This window comes from Natator depressus, chromosome 8, assembly GCF_965152275.1.
Source record: "Natator depressus isolate rNatDep1 chromosome 8, rNatDep2.hap1, whole genome shotgun sequence".
In the NCBI taxonomy this organism is placed as follows: Eukaryota; Metazoa; Chordata; order Testudines; family Cheloniidae; genus Natator; species Natator depressus.
This window is the reverse complement of record NC_134241.1, coordinates 55,571,703-55,585,555: the sequence shown is the minus strand read 5'-3', so window position 1 is coordinate 55,585,555 and position 13,853 is coordinate 55,571,703. Positions and strand designations below refer to the sequence as shown.

The following is a 13,853-nucleotide window of genomic DNA, read 5'->3' as shown; positions in this document are numbered from 1 at the left end:
GAAATGCCAATAGGCCGGCCCCGGCCTCTCTGCGCAGAGGGAGGCCGTCACGGTGGCTAAATGATGGTCAGAAAATGGGGCCGGCCAGATGCTGGAGGAGTGAGCTCGTGAAAGATGGAAGCGTGATAAATAAATGCGGTCCAACCGGGAGTGGCGCGACGATGGGCCTCCACCCGGACAAAGGTGAACGTGGAAATGTCATCTGGGTGGTGGTCGCGCCAGACATCCACCAGGGAGTGCTGTTCGACTATCTCCCGGAGGACGTCCACAGCGGCCAGGCACTGCTCGGTCCCACTCCTCGAGGGTGGTGTTAAAGTCCCCTCTCAGGACCAGGCACTCATGAGGATCCAAGGTGCCGAGGAAGGCGGACGCCTGCTGATAGAATTGCAGCCGCTCTGGGTTAACGAGGTTGACCACGAGCCCCTCCATACGGACCCAATGGTGCAGCAGGCGGCCCAGCACAGCCTCGGCGACCCCCAGCACCTCAGGCCGTAGGTCGGGGGAGAACAGGGTCACCACTCCAGCCGTACGAACTGTGAGATGGCTAAAGTAGATCCTGTCCCCCCAATCCAGCCACCAGCTGTCTTCAGCGGCCACAGAGTACCCCCCCTCCCAAAGGAAGGAGAGCACCTAGGACCTGCGGAGACCCATCCTACAGCCCCGGGTGTTCAATATTGCGATGGTGAGAGGTGCCATGAGGAGGGCTTGGGGGTGATCCTCATCGGCAGGGACGCTTGCGGCTCCCGACGGGCCGCGCAACAGTCCATGACCTACCTGGTAGGTGAGTAAGGAGTCACGGAAGAGGCGGACCTGCTGGTAGGCCGCAGCAGCCTGCTTCCCGGTCCTTTTACCCTCCCCCATGAGGGCCCTTGCGGCTCGGAGTATTTGATGAAAGTCCCCCATCGCTAGAGCGCAAGCTGTACCTTGTTGCGGGAGCCACGGACAGCTTCTAAAAACTCCTGCAACTCCTCTCGCAGCGCATAGGAGGGTGGGGTTACGGTCTCCTGGTTATTCCCCAACGGGGCCCTTGGTACAGCCCCGTGGCCCACCGAGACGGGCAGGCAGGGTGCAGATCCCCAATGGGGAGCCTGATGGACTGGCGCCACTTGGCCCGCCTTGAACCCTGGGGCAATAGGGGGCAGAGGAGGGAGGATAGCAGCCCCTAGTGGGTCGGGACAGGTGAACACAAAGGCCGCTTCCTGGGGGTCATCTACTGGAAATGGGAAGGAGACAGCCCCAGGGGCGGCAATAACATCGCGGGAGGTGGACGGGATAGGGACAGGGGCAGGGGCGAGATTCTGGGCTTCAGAAGCCAAGCAGCTGGATGGTGGCACCTCCCAATCAGGCTCAAGGGTTGAGGGGATGGGAAGGGGGCTCTCAGCGACACCGGGCGCAGGCTCTATGGTGGGTTTGGCAGCCATGGCATCAGGAGGTGGACTATCTTCTGTAGGGCCCCGGCCCGGGAAGGAGGTCAATTGCTCCACACCAATGAGGGGTGCCCCTGGTGGCTCGGGTCCCGGCTGCGTGGCACTGGCCGTTGCCTGAACAGGCTCGGTGGCTGTCAGTGGGGTGCCTTCTGCGGCCGGGTTGATGGAGGAGTCCAGGGGCTCCTCGAACGTGGGAGAGGAAGCAACGGTTAAGGGGAGGGAGCATGGGAAAAGGGGGGCTGGAGTGAGGTCGCCCAGATCGAGGCCCGCTGGCATAGGGTCGTCCTCCCCCTGGGTGATCAGGGTCAGACCCAGGGCCTCAATCTCCTCGTATATGGATGGGAGATTGCTTTCTGCCACCCCGGGGTTCTCCCCGCCGGCACCTGATGCGACGGTCGCCTCGGGGCTCACAGAGGCTCCAGATGGTACCAGGGCAGGAGGGGCTCCCTCGGGGGCCTCGGAGGGGTGGGACTCCCATGGAGGGGAGATACTGCCTTCCGGTGCTGCGATGTCTTCCCCAGCCGGCACCGGTGGATGAAATACACACGTGGGCAAAGCAGAAGGCTTGGCATTGGTACCCCCTTCCTGGTCTTCCGGGGGGCCTCCGCATCCGATGGGAGAAGCGGAGCTCAAGCCTTCTGCTTGCCCCGCTTCCCCTGGACTAGGGCCCAGCCCTCCATGGCATCATCCAGGGGCTGGCTAGCAGGGGTCATGTCAGGGGGCAGAGGCGATGGCTCAGGGACTTGGGGGGGTAACGGTGGGGCAGCATGAGGGAGGGAAGATTCCCCTTCGGGGGGGGCCTCTCCCATGCCCGGCGGTGTCCCTGCCGCACCCTCCTCCACAGGCCCCGCCAGATTGCAAGCAGCAGGAGCAGGGCTCTCCCGCTCATCTGGGCATAGTGGGGGAGGTGCCCCTTGGGCCCGAGCAGGAGCAGTGGTGGACTGGAAAGGAGGAGGGGTGGCTTCGGGCACCGGGAAGCCAGGAGCACCGGCGATGATGGAGCCAGTGCCCTGTCAGGGCTCAGGAGTCCCAGATGCCCCTCCTTGCCGGGCCAAGGGGCAGTCCCTCCGGACGTGCCCCATCGCCCGGCAGAGGTAGCACCGGGCCTCCCCCGTGGAGTAGTGCACCCAGTAATAGGCCCCCCAGTAGGGGACCAGGAAGGACCCCTCGAGCGCCTCTCCATCACACGCCGCCGGCGGCAGTTGAAGCTGCATTTGCCGGCAGAATGAGAGGACGTGACCGAGGGTGGGGTCTTTGCAGCCCAACGGGAGAGGGCTGACCATGGAGATGGGTTTCCCCAGGGTGGAGAGGGCGGGTAACAGGGCAGCATTGGGAAGAAAGAGAGGGACAGAGGTCAGGACCAGGCAGATGCTCAGGTCCTCTAGTGGCTCCAGGGGGATGAACACCCCCCCCCCCCCCCCGCCAGCCCTTCTCCACCGCCTCCTGGGTGGCAGCCTCCAATGCTAAGAAGAAGACGACCTTGCCATACGTTTTGGAGGCCGCCACAATGGCCGTGGGCCCCACCACCCTCACCAATGCCCGCACGTAGGTCTCCACGTGGGGTGAGGCAGACACCAGGAGGCAACAGATGCCATGCTTCCTGGTCATGGTGGGAAAGGGGCCCCGGCCGCTATAGATGGTAGCACAGGCGGTGGGCGGGAGCGATGACGTAGCGGCAGGTGGGGGGCTGCCGCCACCTGGGCGTATGCCCTGGGGGGCCAGGGGAGGGACACCCGCAGAGCTGGTGGAGGGAACAGCGGGGAGGGACACCGTGGCCGATGGTAGGGCCGCGGCAGTGGGGGTAGCCCCTGCCATGGAGGCCCTGGTCTTTTTAGCGGGGCCCTTCCCCTTCTTCTTACCCTGGCCCTTCCCGCCGGCTGGGGGGGCTCCCCCAGAATCTGAGGCGAGGGACGTGGCAGCAGCGGAGGTCACCCTGGTGCCCGCTGCTGCCGGCACCCCAGCGGGAGCGATGGCAGGTGGTTTGGCAGTGGCAGCGGAGGTAGAGGCTTGGGGGAATGACGGAGGGGCAGGCGGGGGAGGGGTAGGTGGGGCTGCTGGAGGGACCCCACCTGTCTCGTCCCCCGCCATCGTGAGCAGGGAAGGAAGGGGAGACACCAGAAGGAGGAGGGGAAAGGGGAAGCAGGTCGACCAGTCCTCCCCGCTAGGCTGCAGGCAGGGGAGGAGGGCACTAAAAGGGGTGGGCTGGACGGGGGGACAAAACAGGGGTTAGGGGTTAGTCGCCGACACAGGGTGGAATTCCGGCTCCTCTAGCTGCACTAGGGTTGGGGGGATACAACAACATTGGGGATGCAGTGAAGAGGGTTTAAACTAAAATGGGGAGTGGTACAAGTGCATGGGAGGGGGCATGAGCGCACAGAACAAGGGGCTAAGTGGGCTGGAGTTAGGGCAGGGAAACCAACGGGTTAGCTTCAGAGGCTGGGGGGGGGCAAACAAACAAAGGCTGCAGAGGGAAACGGGTGGGGCAGGCAAACAAACTGAAGCTAGTGGGGGGGGGCTGGAGCAAAAGGCTGCAAGTGGCAAACGGGGCAGGTAGCAAAGGGCAAAGCTGTGGGGTGGGCAGTCCGGGGGCGGGGGCACTTGCGCTTGCACAAAATCTGTTTAGGCTGGCTGCTGCTTCTGGCCCAAATGGTGGAATCAGGGCGTGGCAAGCCAAGCAAGCAGCTGAGTCCAGAGGCAGGAGCTGAGGCAGATGGTAAACAGCCAGTGGGGGTGGTAAAGGGGGCAGCGGTGGTGGTAGTGGTGGGGGTTGGGGGACACACAGATGGATCGGGGGGCAGCTCCACGCCACACCCCCTGTGTCACTGCAAACACAGTCAAGACCCCCACCATAAGAGCACAGTTCGAAAGTTACTCAGTCTTAAGGCCCCCTCCACGGTGGTCTGCAAAGTCTCTTGGTGCTTCCCCACTGGTAGATGGTCCTCTCCTTCTCCTCCTCAGGGCTTCAGCAGCTCCAGGAAGTCCAGGTGGTGGTCCAGGCAGGCAGAAAGGACCCCTCTCGGGTGGTGTTGGTGGTGTCCACAGCAGCAATGGCTGGGGCTGGGGTCCCTCACTCCCCCCCTCTGGGGAGTGGGCTAGCAGGCTCCCCCTCCGAAGGGGCTACAGTTGGAGCAGTAGCAGCACCCGAGGGTGGGGGGGTCAAGCAGCCAGCCAGTAACCAGGTAGCAGAGAACGGTGGGGTGGGGAGTGGTCTGGCCCAGCCAGGGGAGCAGCTGGACCAGCAGTAGCAGCAGGGAGAGCCCAGGGCCTAGTACCAGCAGCCCTCTCCCTCCAGGCCAGAGGGCTACAGGAGAGTAATAGAAGGGCGATATATTAGCCCCAGGTTAAGTAGATCCCTTTTTCCTGGGTAAGGGAGCAGGGAAGGTTTCAGAACAATCAGGAACCTTCTGGAGACAATTAAGACAGATAGGCTGATTGGCTGCAGGTGTTCTAATCAAGAAGCTGCTAGAATCAATTAAGGCAGGCTCATCAGGGCACCTGGGTTTAAAAAGGAGCTCACTTCAGTTTGTGGTGTGTGTGTGTAAGGAGCTGGGAGCAAGAGGCGCTAGGAACTGAGAGTGAGAATGTGGACTGTTGGAGGACTGAGGAGGACAAGCATTATCAGACACCAGGAGGAAGGTCCTATGGTGAGGATAAAGAAGGTGTTGGGAGGAGACCTTGGGGAAGTAGCGCAGGGAGTTGTAGCTATCGCACAGCTGTTCCAGGAGGCATTCTAGAGACAGCTGCATTCCACAGGGCCCTGGGCTGGAACCCAGAGTAGAGGGTGGGCCTGGGTTCCCCCCAAACCTCCCAACTCCTGGTCAGACACAGGAGGAGTTGACCTGGACTGTGGGTTCACGAAAACGGCCAAACTGAGGGCTGCCGTGAAGCTCCAAGGCAAGCAAATCTGCCAGTAAGCACAAGACCCACCAAGGTAGAGGAGGAACTTTGTCACATAGTATATAGACAATAGTCATCTCACCCTTACTCTCAAGATTAGACCCACTGAAATCAGTGGGTATAAATAATAACAGTAAGGGCTTAAGGATTAGGCTTGTATTGGAAGCGCCCCTTCTAGCGACTCATTCAGTCTGTGCTTTTGTTTTGTGGACAGATTGATTTTGTTATCCACAAATGACCCCTCCTAGATGGATGTCAAGTTTAGCCTTGATGATGTCTAATGAAGACAAATTTCATTATCTCCCTTGGCAGCTCATTACACTGTCTAATGGTTCTGATAGTTATCAGCTGTTCCTTAAAATATTTAATATTTGGCATGAATTCTCTCCTTTTTGATTAATAAGAATAATTGTTCCATGTCCTTTCCATCTGCATTAATCTCTCCTGTTGCAATGTAAAGATGATCTGCTTCTCAAACTGCTTTTGTTTTTTCCAGTTTTCTCTTTCAACTCAATTTCCTGTCTCTTAAATGCTTTACTTGGAAACACACAAATGGCAAGCAGTTGGAAAATGCTTCACTGTTCTGGGAGAAACCCAGACGTTTTAATCAAAATATCCTAAAAAAGTTTACATAGTTCCAATTACTTTTTAAATTTTAAATTTCTGGTCTTTCAAAGGTTATAGTTCATTCAAATTGATGTATTTTGTGTACTTATATTAACTTATTTAAATGCCCACAGTTTGAATATGAAGTTATTAAAACAATATGCCATTGGCTAGAATTAAAAAATAAATAAATCATAACTTAAATAGAACTTTACAGTAATTTTTAAACAAGTTGTTTGGAACTAAGACTTTGCTAAACATTTATTACAAGCTTCATCTGATCTGCAAATTATTTGCAAACATTTGCTTTTGGCTTCTTTTAATCTAGAAAACAGCACAGTTTTTCAAGTTATTTTTCTCTATGCCAGTTATGAAAAACAAACTTGAGGATAGCAGACATTTTTAAACTAGCAACTTTAAGACAAATATCAAAACAGGGTTGTTGGGTTTTATTATTCAAAATATATTATTGTTTTCTCTGAATTTCTAGTTTAGAATTTTCTGCTACATTTTAAATTGTATTCATTATGTTACACAAATGAGCACCACCCATTTACAAGTAGCTTTTTATTAAAAGGATTCTTCCTAATGCCAGTTTTCTAAGCCAGATCTGCTGTTCAGCCACAGAAGATCTAGACCTAGTCTCCACTATAGAGTTAAGTCAATGTACGGCAGCTTACATCAACCTAACTCTGTGAGCATCTACACTAACATGCAGCTCCCACCAAAGTAATTTGCCCACTACACTGACTTAATAACAACTCCACCTCCATGAGATGCACAGCGCTCAAGTCAATGTTGTTAGGTCAATGCAGTGTTGACACTGTGTTGCTTACATCAACGGTTGCTGCCTTTCAGAAATTCTGCCATAATACCACACACTGGCAGTTAAATCAGTGTAAGTGCTTCCGGTGAGGACACTGACCATCAACACAAGGAGCGTAGTGTGGACATATAAAACCAATTCAATTACTGTGGTAGCTGTACGTCATGCAGTGTAGACCTGCCCCGGTCCCACACTACTAAGGCTTGGTCTACACTAGGAATTTACGTCGGTATAACAACATTGCTCAAGTGTGGAAAATCCACACCCCAGAGCAGTGTAGTTACACTGACCTAATCTCCAATGTAGACAGCACTGTGTTGATGGCAGAAGCCCTACCGCTCCTCGGAGAGGTGGAGTACCTATGCCAACAGAAGAAGCTCTCCCAGCGGTGTAGGTAGCATCTTCACTAAGTGCTACAGCAACGCAGCTGTGCTGCTGCAGCGCTGTAAATGTAGACAAGCTGTCACTCAGGCAATACTCTAAGGAGGGAAGGATTGAACTTCCAAACACTGCCCCAATCTGGCACGGGAATTTTTCCATTGTTTTAAAGAGGAAATAGACCAGGTCTTATTTGACTAAGGGCTTGTCTACACTGGCACTTTACAACGCTGCAACTTTCTCACTCGGGGTGTGAAAAAACACCCACCTGAGAGCTGCAAGTTTCAGAGGTGTAAAGTGCCAGTGTAGACAGTGCACCAATGCTGGGAGCTGCGCTCACAGCGCTGGTAGCTATTCCCCTTGTGGAGGTGGGCTGGTGCCACAGCAGCACTTTAACGTTGCCAGTGAAGATGTGCCCTAACTGCAGCCCATCCAAATCCTTCATGTAGTGGCCCAATTCTGATCTCATTTACAGCACCTTTAAACCAATGTAATTCCACTGACTGCAAAGGAGTTACTCTTGATGATTTACATCAGTGTAAGATCCGAATCGGGCCCTAAGGTGATTCCCACTCTGAGTCATCTCACTCATGAGCACAGCTACTGACACAACTTAGGAGATTTGCACGATGACAGAGTGCTTCAAGAACTGTGTCAATCTGATAGAAAATTTACCTTTAATCAGCTTGTTTCAGGTGATACTCTGGTGGATGATGTCACACAACCTTTGGATATGTATATTAACTGAATTAGATATTTTGTAGAGCTGGCTGAAATGTTTCAACACTGCAGACAAATTTTTCCCAAACAGAAAACTGAAAAATTTCAACAAATTATTTGCAGTGTTTCAACCAGCTGAATTGGAATTAATTTGCAAATTGGATACAATTAATTTAGGCTTGAATAGAGACTGGGAGTGGTTGAGTCATTATACAAAGTAAAACTATTTCCCCTTGTTTATTCCCCCCCCCCCCCCCCCCCGTTCCTCAGACGTTCTTGTTAACTCCTGGAAATGGCCCACCTTGATTATCACTTCAAAAGGTTTTCTCTCCCTCCACCCCACTCTCCTACTGGTAATAGCTCATCTTAAGTGATCACTCTCCTTACAATGTTTATGATAAACACCCATTTTTTCATGGTCTGTGTGTATATAAATCTCCTCACTGTATTTTCCACTGAATGCATCCGATGAAGTGAGCTGTAGCTCACAAAAGCTTATGCTCAAATAAATTGGTTAGTCTCTAAGGTGCCACAACTACTCCTTTTCTTTTTGCGAATACAGATTAACACGGCTGCTACTCTGAAACCAGCTGATAGAATCAGTAAAAAAAAAATAATTGCAAAATAATTCTCAGAATTTTCCAACTTGTTCTAGTATTTTATATTGTTGAACAAAATCAGTAAATTTAGTCACCCTGCTGTAGAACAAGTCACATGGGTGTCAATTACGCACGCAGGGCAACTAGCGTAATAGGGCCTGACTAGGGCCTCTAGTAGAAACAACAAGTGAGAAAGAAGTCTAAGGAAATAAGGACCATAGCAAGTATCGTATACAGAACAGGTAAGTTACTCACCTGAACATAAAGTTCCCGGAGTTCATACTGAAATTTCTTGGAATCTGTGGTAATTGTTACTGGGCCAATTTCTGGAATGAAAAGAAAAAAATTCAAATTGTGTAATGAGATTGCAGTAAAATCCCAAAGACTATTAAATTACAATTCCCCTGAGAGTCAATCATTTCAGTCATACAATCTGGTAGTTTTAAAAGCGTTTTTGTTTTTTGGTTGTTGTTTTTTTTTTTTTTTAAATAAAGAAAAGCAATAACATTGTATTTAATGATAAAAGAGCAGAATACTATTTCAAGGCACTGACCGGTATTGGGCATTATCTTTCCCATCCCCAGCATGCATGGGGACCATATGCACTACTAGACCACACCTTTTGACAGTGAAGCATGCTTCCCTTTCTGCAGCCCGCCAGCTCCAGGTAAAGCAAAATACTACAGCTTTCAATAACTAATTTTTGACACTAAGCACTTTGCATATTAGCACTTGGGAAAGGATAGCCATTTAAATGACTATGTTAAAGGAGAATTGAGGGGTTATGTGCAACAGAGGGCAGCTGATTTACAGAGAAGGTGGGTCTGATTTTAAGTCTACCAGTCTTGAATAATTAAAAACAACTCTGATAATTTTGTACAAATATTATTCTTAGTTCCATGTGTCTTAAACACATACATATATACTGACCTGCCTGTATGTGTCTATCTCTCTCACATACATGCACTGCTGTTTTCTTTTGCCCCATATTTGTATTACTCCTAGTGATTGGGAAGGGGGAAGTGGTTGCACCAGAAATTAATATGAGTTTGTTTCAGATGTAGTTGTGTGGCTGAGCGTGAGGAAACTGAAGTCCTTTATCCACAGAACAGATCAGCAATCTTCTCCCATCAATGTTACACAAATGTGCCTCAAGGGCCAGGCCAGTCCTGAAGGACATCTCCCTTCTAGAAAGGAGAACATAGTTCAGCCTCCATGCCTGTTCACTCCCTGGTCTCTCAGAGCAAAACTGTCAGCAGAAGCACAAACTAGAAATCAATTCCAATTCTGGGTTTTGTGATGTAGGCATGTGTCCACTGACAACCAACCTGAGCATCATCAAATTCAACTCAACTGGCCATCAAACCACCAGGAAATAACTTTCAGTAATCACAGGGCTCTATTCATACTGGCAAGTTTAAATATCACATTAACACCCTGCCCCCAAGCCATCCATTCCCTCCTGATGTCTTCCAAATCATCATCCAGTTTGCTTATAGCAAAATGTTTTCGCAAGTGTCCACATTTATTTCCCATGCTTGCTACAAGTTAGAGCTTTTCTAAATGGATATATAATAGCTATCCCTGATTAACTATTCCCAATTAGTTGGATGCTCTTAATCTGGAATAAAAGCATCCACATATGAAGTTAACAGTTAATCCACTTTAAATCCACACCCTACCTTATTCCAGATTACCTTTCATGTGTGGACAAGCCTTAAGTGAGCATTTAATATCCATGTAATCTTGATATTTTTTCCTTTCAAACCATCCAGACAAAGCTTCACTTGATAGCACTTTCAGCAGCAACCGTGGCTGCAATCTAGTATGATCACACACAAGGGTTTATTTTGGGGCTGTGTTTATGAATGCCTGGCACTTGTAGTTTTCACTTGGTTTAATAAGGTCATCAGAGAGATCACACAAAATATTTCCTAGTGTTATGATCTTATAGATGCCTTAAGACTTTTATTATGGCTTTGATTTGAGCCATTTATCCATAAATGCTGTTTGTTAAACTATTTAACATGTTCATTAAAAAGCTGTTGATTTTAAGAACACTGTTCTTCTTTGAGTAATTTTGTTTCCCCTTTTCCCACCCTAATCCTGCCTCACATTCACTCACCGACTCATTTCCTCTTCTTCCTTTCAGCTTCTTTAAAAGCATATGCCTGCAAGTTGTTTCCAAACTGCTTAGGTTGAGGTCTATCCACTGACAACCATTGTTCTTAATATAGGCAATGTGTGGTGTTATATATTATATATGCGCATGCATGCATACAGTAACCACCAGCTCATTTATTTCTTCATCCACTCTACGAACTAGACTTTTAAATCCCAGAGCAGTAAGTGCTTTTGAAAATATTTTCTCTGCTTATCAAAGAGATCTAGAAACCCACTATATTGGAGACATGGAGCCAGATCCTCAGCTGATTTAAATCACCATAGCCAATTTAAACCAAGTGAAGATCTTGCCCAGTTTTAAACAGGGAGTGGACCCTTGTCTTTGAAAGTGAACACCAAAAAAAGACAAATATCTGCACAATTAGTTTTCATCTTGATTTTATTGTTGATTTTCTTCCCCACCAGATAAGTGGAGCAGTTCCACTCCAATTACTTGCATCTCATACCTGCTGGACATACAAACATTGACAGGGTGGCCTCATTCATAATTTTCGTCCATAAGGTCATTTCCCATTATTGCATACTGGCAACTGGGACTGAAATTCCATAACAAGCTTGAGAGAGGAAAAAAATGGGATTCAAGCTTCTTCACAGAATAATTAATTTGGATTTTAACTCAAGATGGTGAAGTTGTCAATATAAAGTAGCAATTAATTTTAATCACTCTTAGAAGTTTAGCACACGTGTATGCTGCCTGTGTCAGAGTCAATGAAATTGCCATGTTATTGCTAAACCAGAGAGTAATAAAACAAAAAACAAGTGCTAGATATAGTGAACACTGATAATGATGAAAAGGTACTCTCTCCATTTCAGAGGCACTAGGCATGACTCTCAGGCTTTGTCTACACTGGATTTTCATCAGTGAAACTTGTGTCATTCAGGGGTGTAAAAAAAAAAAAACCACACACACCCCAAACGACAAATGTTTTACCAATGAAAAGTGCCAGTGTGAACAGCACTTTGTTGGCGGGAGAGCTCTCCTGCTGACAAAGCTACTGCCACTTGTTGGGGGTGGATGTTTTTCTTCTCGGCAGGAGAGCTCTATGCTGCCAACAAAAAGTGGCTACATTGTGTGCCTTTTAGTGGCACAACTGTGTCACTAAAAGGCATGTAGTGCTGACATGGCCTTAATACCCTGCCACAGTGCTGGAAGGAATGTAAGGGACATTCTTGGTAACAGTTACCATGCAACGCAATACAACTTTATCTTGTATATCAGATTTCATAAACACTATACAAAATACTTTACGGAATTAAATTACACAAGATATCACCATATGCACTTGGGGAAAAACTGCAGAGAGCACCCAGCCAGACACTGCAGCAGACAGGGACAGAAGCAGCCAAAGCAGAGATCTCTGGTCACGTACAACTATATAATATTCTTGGACTTTCACTGCCCTTCACTGATTGACTGTTTGCTCCAACCCTCTCCACCCCTGCCCTGTCCCCCTTGCCCTGCTTTTCTTTTCATTCAGCTGATCCCCCACAAGTAAATCCACCACCTCCATCCCCCCAAAAAGTAGAACATAACATTTTCCCCCATCAAACTGTTCACTCAGCTTGAGTGTTCTATTCCTTCCTCACTCAGTATCTTTTCTATTGAGACAATCTTGTCACATTGTTTCCTTGTACTCTCCCATTTTTCTCTATCCATGTGCTTGTCTTCTACTTAGACTGTAAGCTTTTTGGGGCATGGACCTTTTGTCCTGAGTGTATACAGCACCTAGCACTGTGGGGTTCTAGTCCATGACTGGGGTTTCTAGGCACTGTGAGAATACAAATAATAAATTAGTAATCAAAATACCTTTTAGTGCCTAATTTTCAGAAATGTGTATGCACAAATGTTGTATTTATGTGCCTAATTTCTATAGAGTAGTAGTAATTGACCCCAAATAAGTGACCAACTAATACATCTAATTAACAGTTTATCTGCATGCTCAACTACCACAATAGTGCATGAAATCACAGTACACACACACACACACAACTTCCAAACAAGTTGCATGCCTTCAACTGAACAGCTGCTGCTTTAGGTTTAACTCATGTTAAAATGTCATGGAACCCGCAAACAGATCATTGGAGTACAGCAAAAGCCGTATTTGATTTCATTTTCTGGGTGTTAAATTGCTTCCGAGGTGAGGGGCAGCTAGAAAATTTTCTAATGTGAATGCATACATTCAGGTGCTTAAATATAGATTAAAGGGACTAACTTTAGGCACCTACACTGGCAAAGCTGGGATTTCATTCGTTATGGAGGTTTCCTCCATTCTTCATTACTCTGATGCTTTTCTCCCCCCACACTCCACAACTGAGGCTATGCCTACAATACAAAGTTAAGTCGACGCAAGTTATGCCAGTGATCATAAACTGCTATAATTATATCACTTGTGCATATTCACATAACATTCCTTGTGTTGGTGGAGTGCATCCACAGTTGGCACTCTAGCATCAGTGGAGAGAGCAGTGCACTGTGGGTAGCTATCCCACGGTGCAACTCACCACCTTCTGCAGCTAGGAGTTGTGGGGAAGCGGAGTGGATTGCAGTGCATCATGGGAGCAGGCTCAACGTCCCACATTGCAGTATTTTCTGTCCCATCATTCCATGGTCTTCCGAATACGTTTCACGCCCTTTTTCAACAGCCCCTGTATACTGTTCGTCTGCCATCTCTTCCTGAAACTATGGATCCTGCACTGCTCTCTAGTGTTGTGATCAGTATTAGGAACACAACGCAGCTGATCATACAGTATTACATGACCTTCAAATCTGAATAGGAATCCATGGTGCCTGCCCTGCTGCGTGCCATGGAAAGAAAATTCCAGATTATTTTTGGCATTCACAGAGCAGCTGCGCACAGTGGACCATCGCTTTTGGGCTCAGGAAACAAACACTGAGTGGTGAGATCGCATTGTTACGCATGTCTGGGATGAGGAGCAGTGGCTGCAGACCTTTCGGAAGTGCAAAGCCACCTTCCTGGAACTGTTTGTGGAGCTCACCCCAGCCCTGTGGCACAAGCACACCAAAATGAGAGCTGCCCTCTCGGTGGACAAACGTGTGGCAACTGCTGTGCGGAAGCTAACAAGTCCAGACTGCTACCAGTCAGTAATGAATTGGTTTGGAGTCACTGTAAGCGTTGCATTCATGCAAGTGTGCAGGGCCATTAATCACATCCTGCTATAAAGGACTGTGAGTCTTGAAAATGTGTGTGAAATAGT

General features: G+C 48.9%; 1 protein-coding gene across 1 annotated transcript in view; it reads right to left on the bottom strand.

Annotated features, from left to right (window-relative positions):
• Nucleotides 1–13,853, bottom strand: part of HMCN1 (hemicentin 1) — a 335,320-nt gene that overhangs the window by 272,762 nt on the left and 48,705 nt on the right. The window contains exon 2 of the mRNA XM_074961138.1: nucleotides 8,709–8,779. Within this exon, the coding sequence (XP_074817239.1) occupies nucleotides 8,709–8,779 (71 nt within the window). The remainder of the gene's footprint in view (nucleotides 1–8,708; nucleotides 8,780–13,853) is intronic.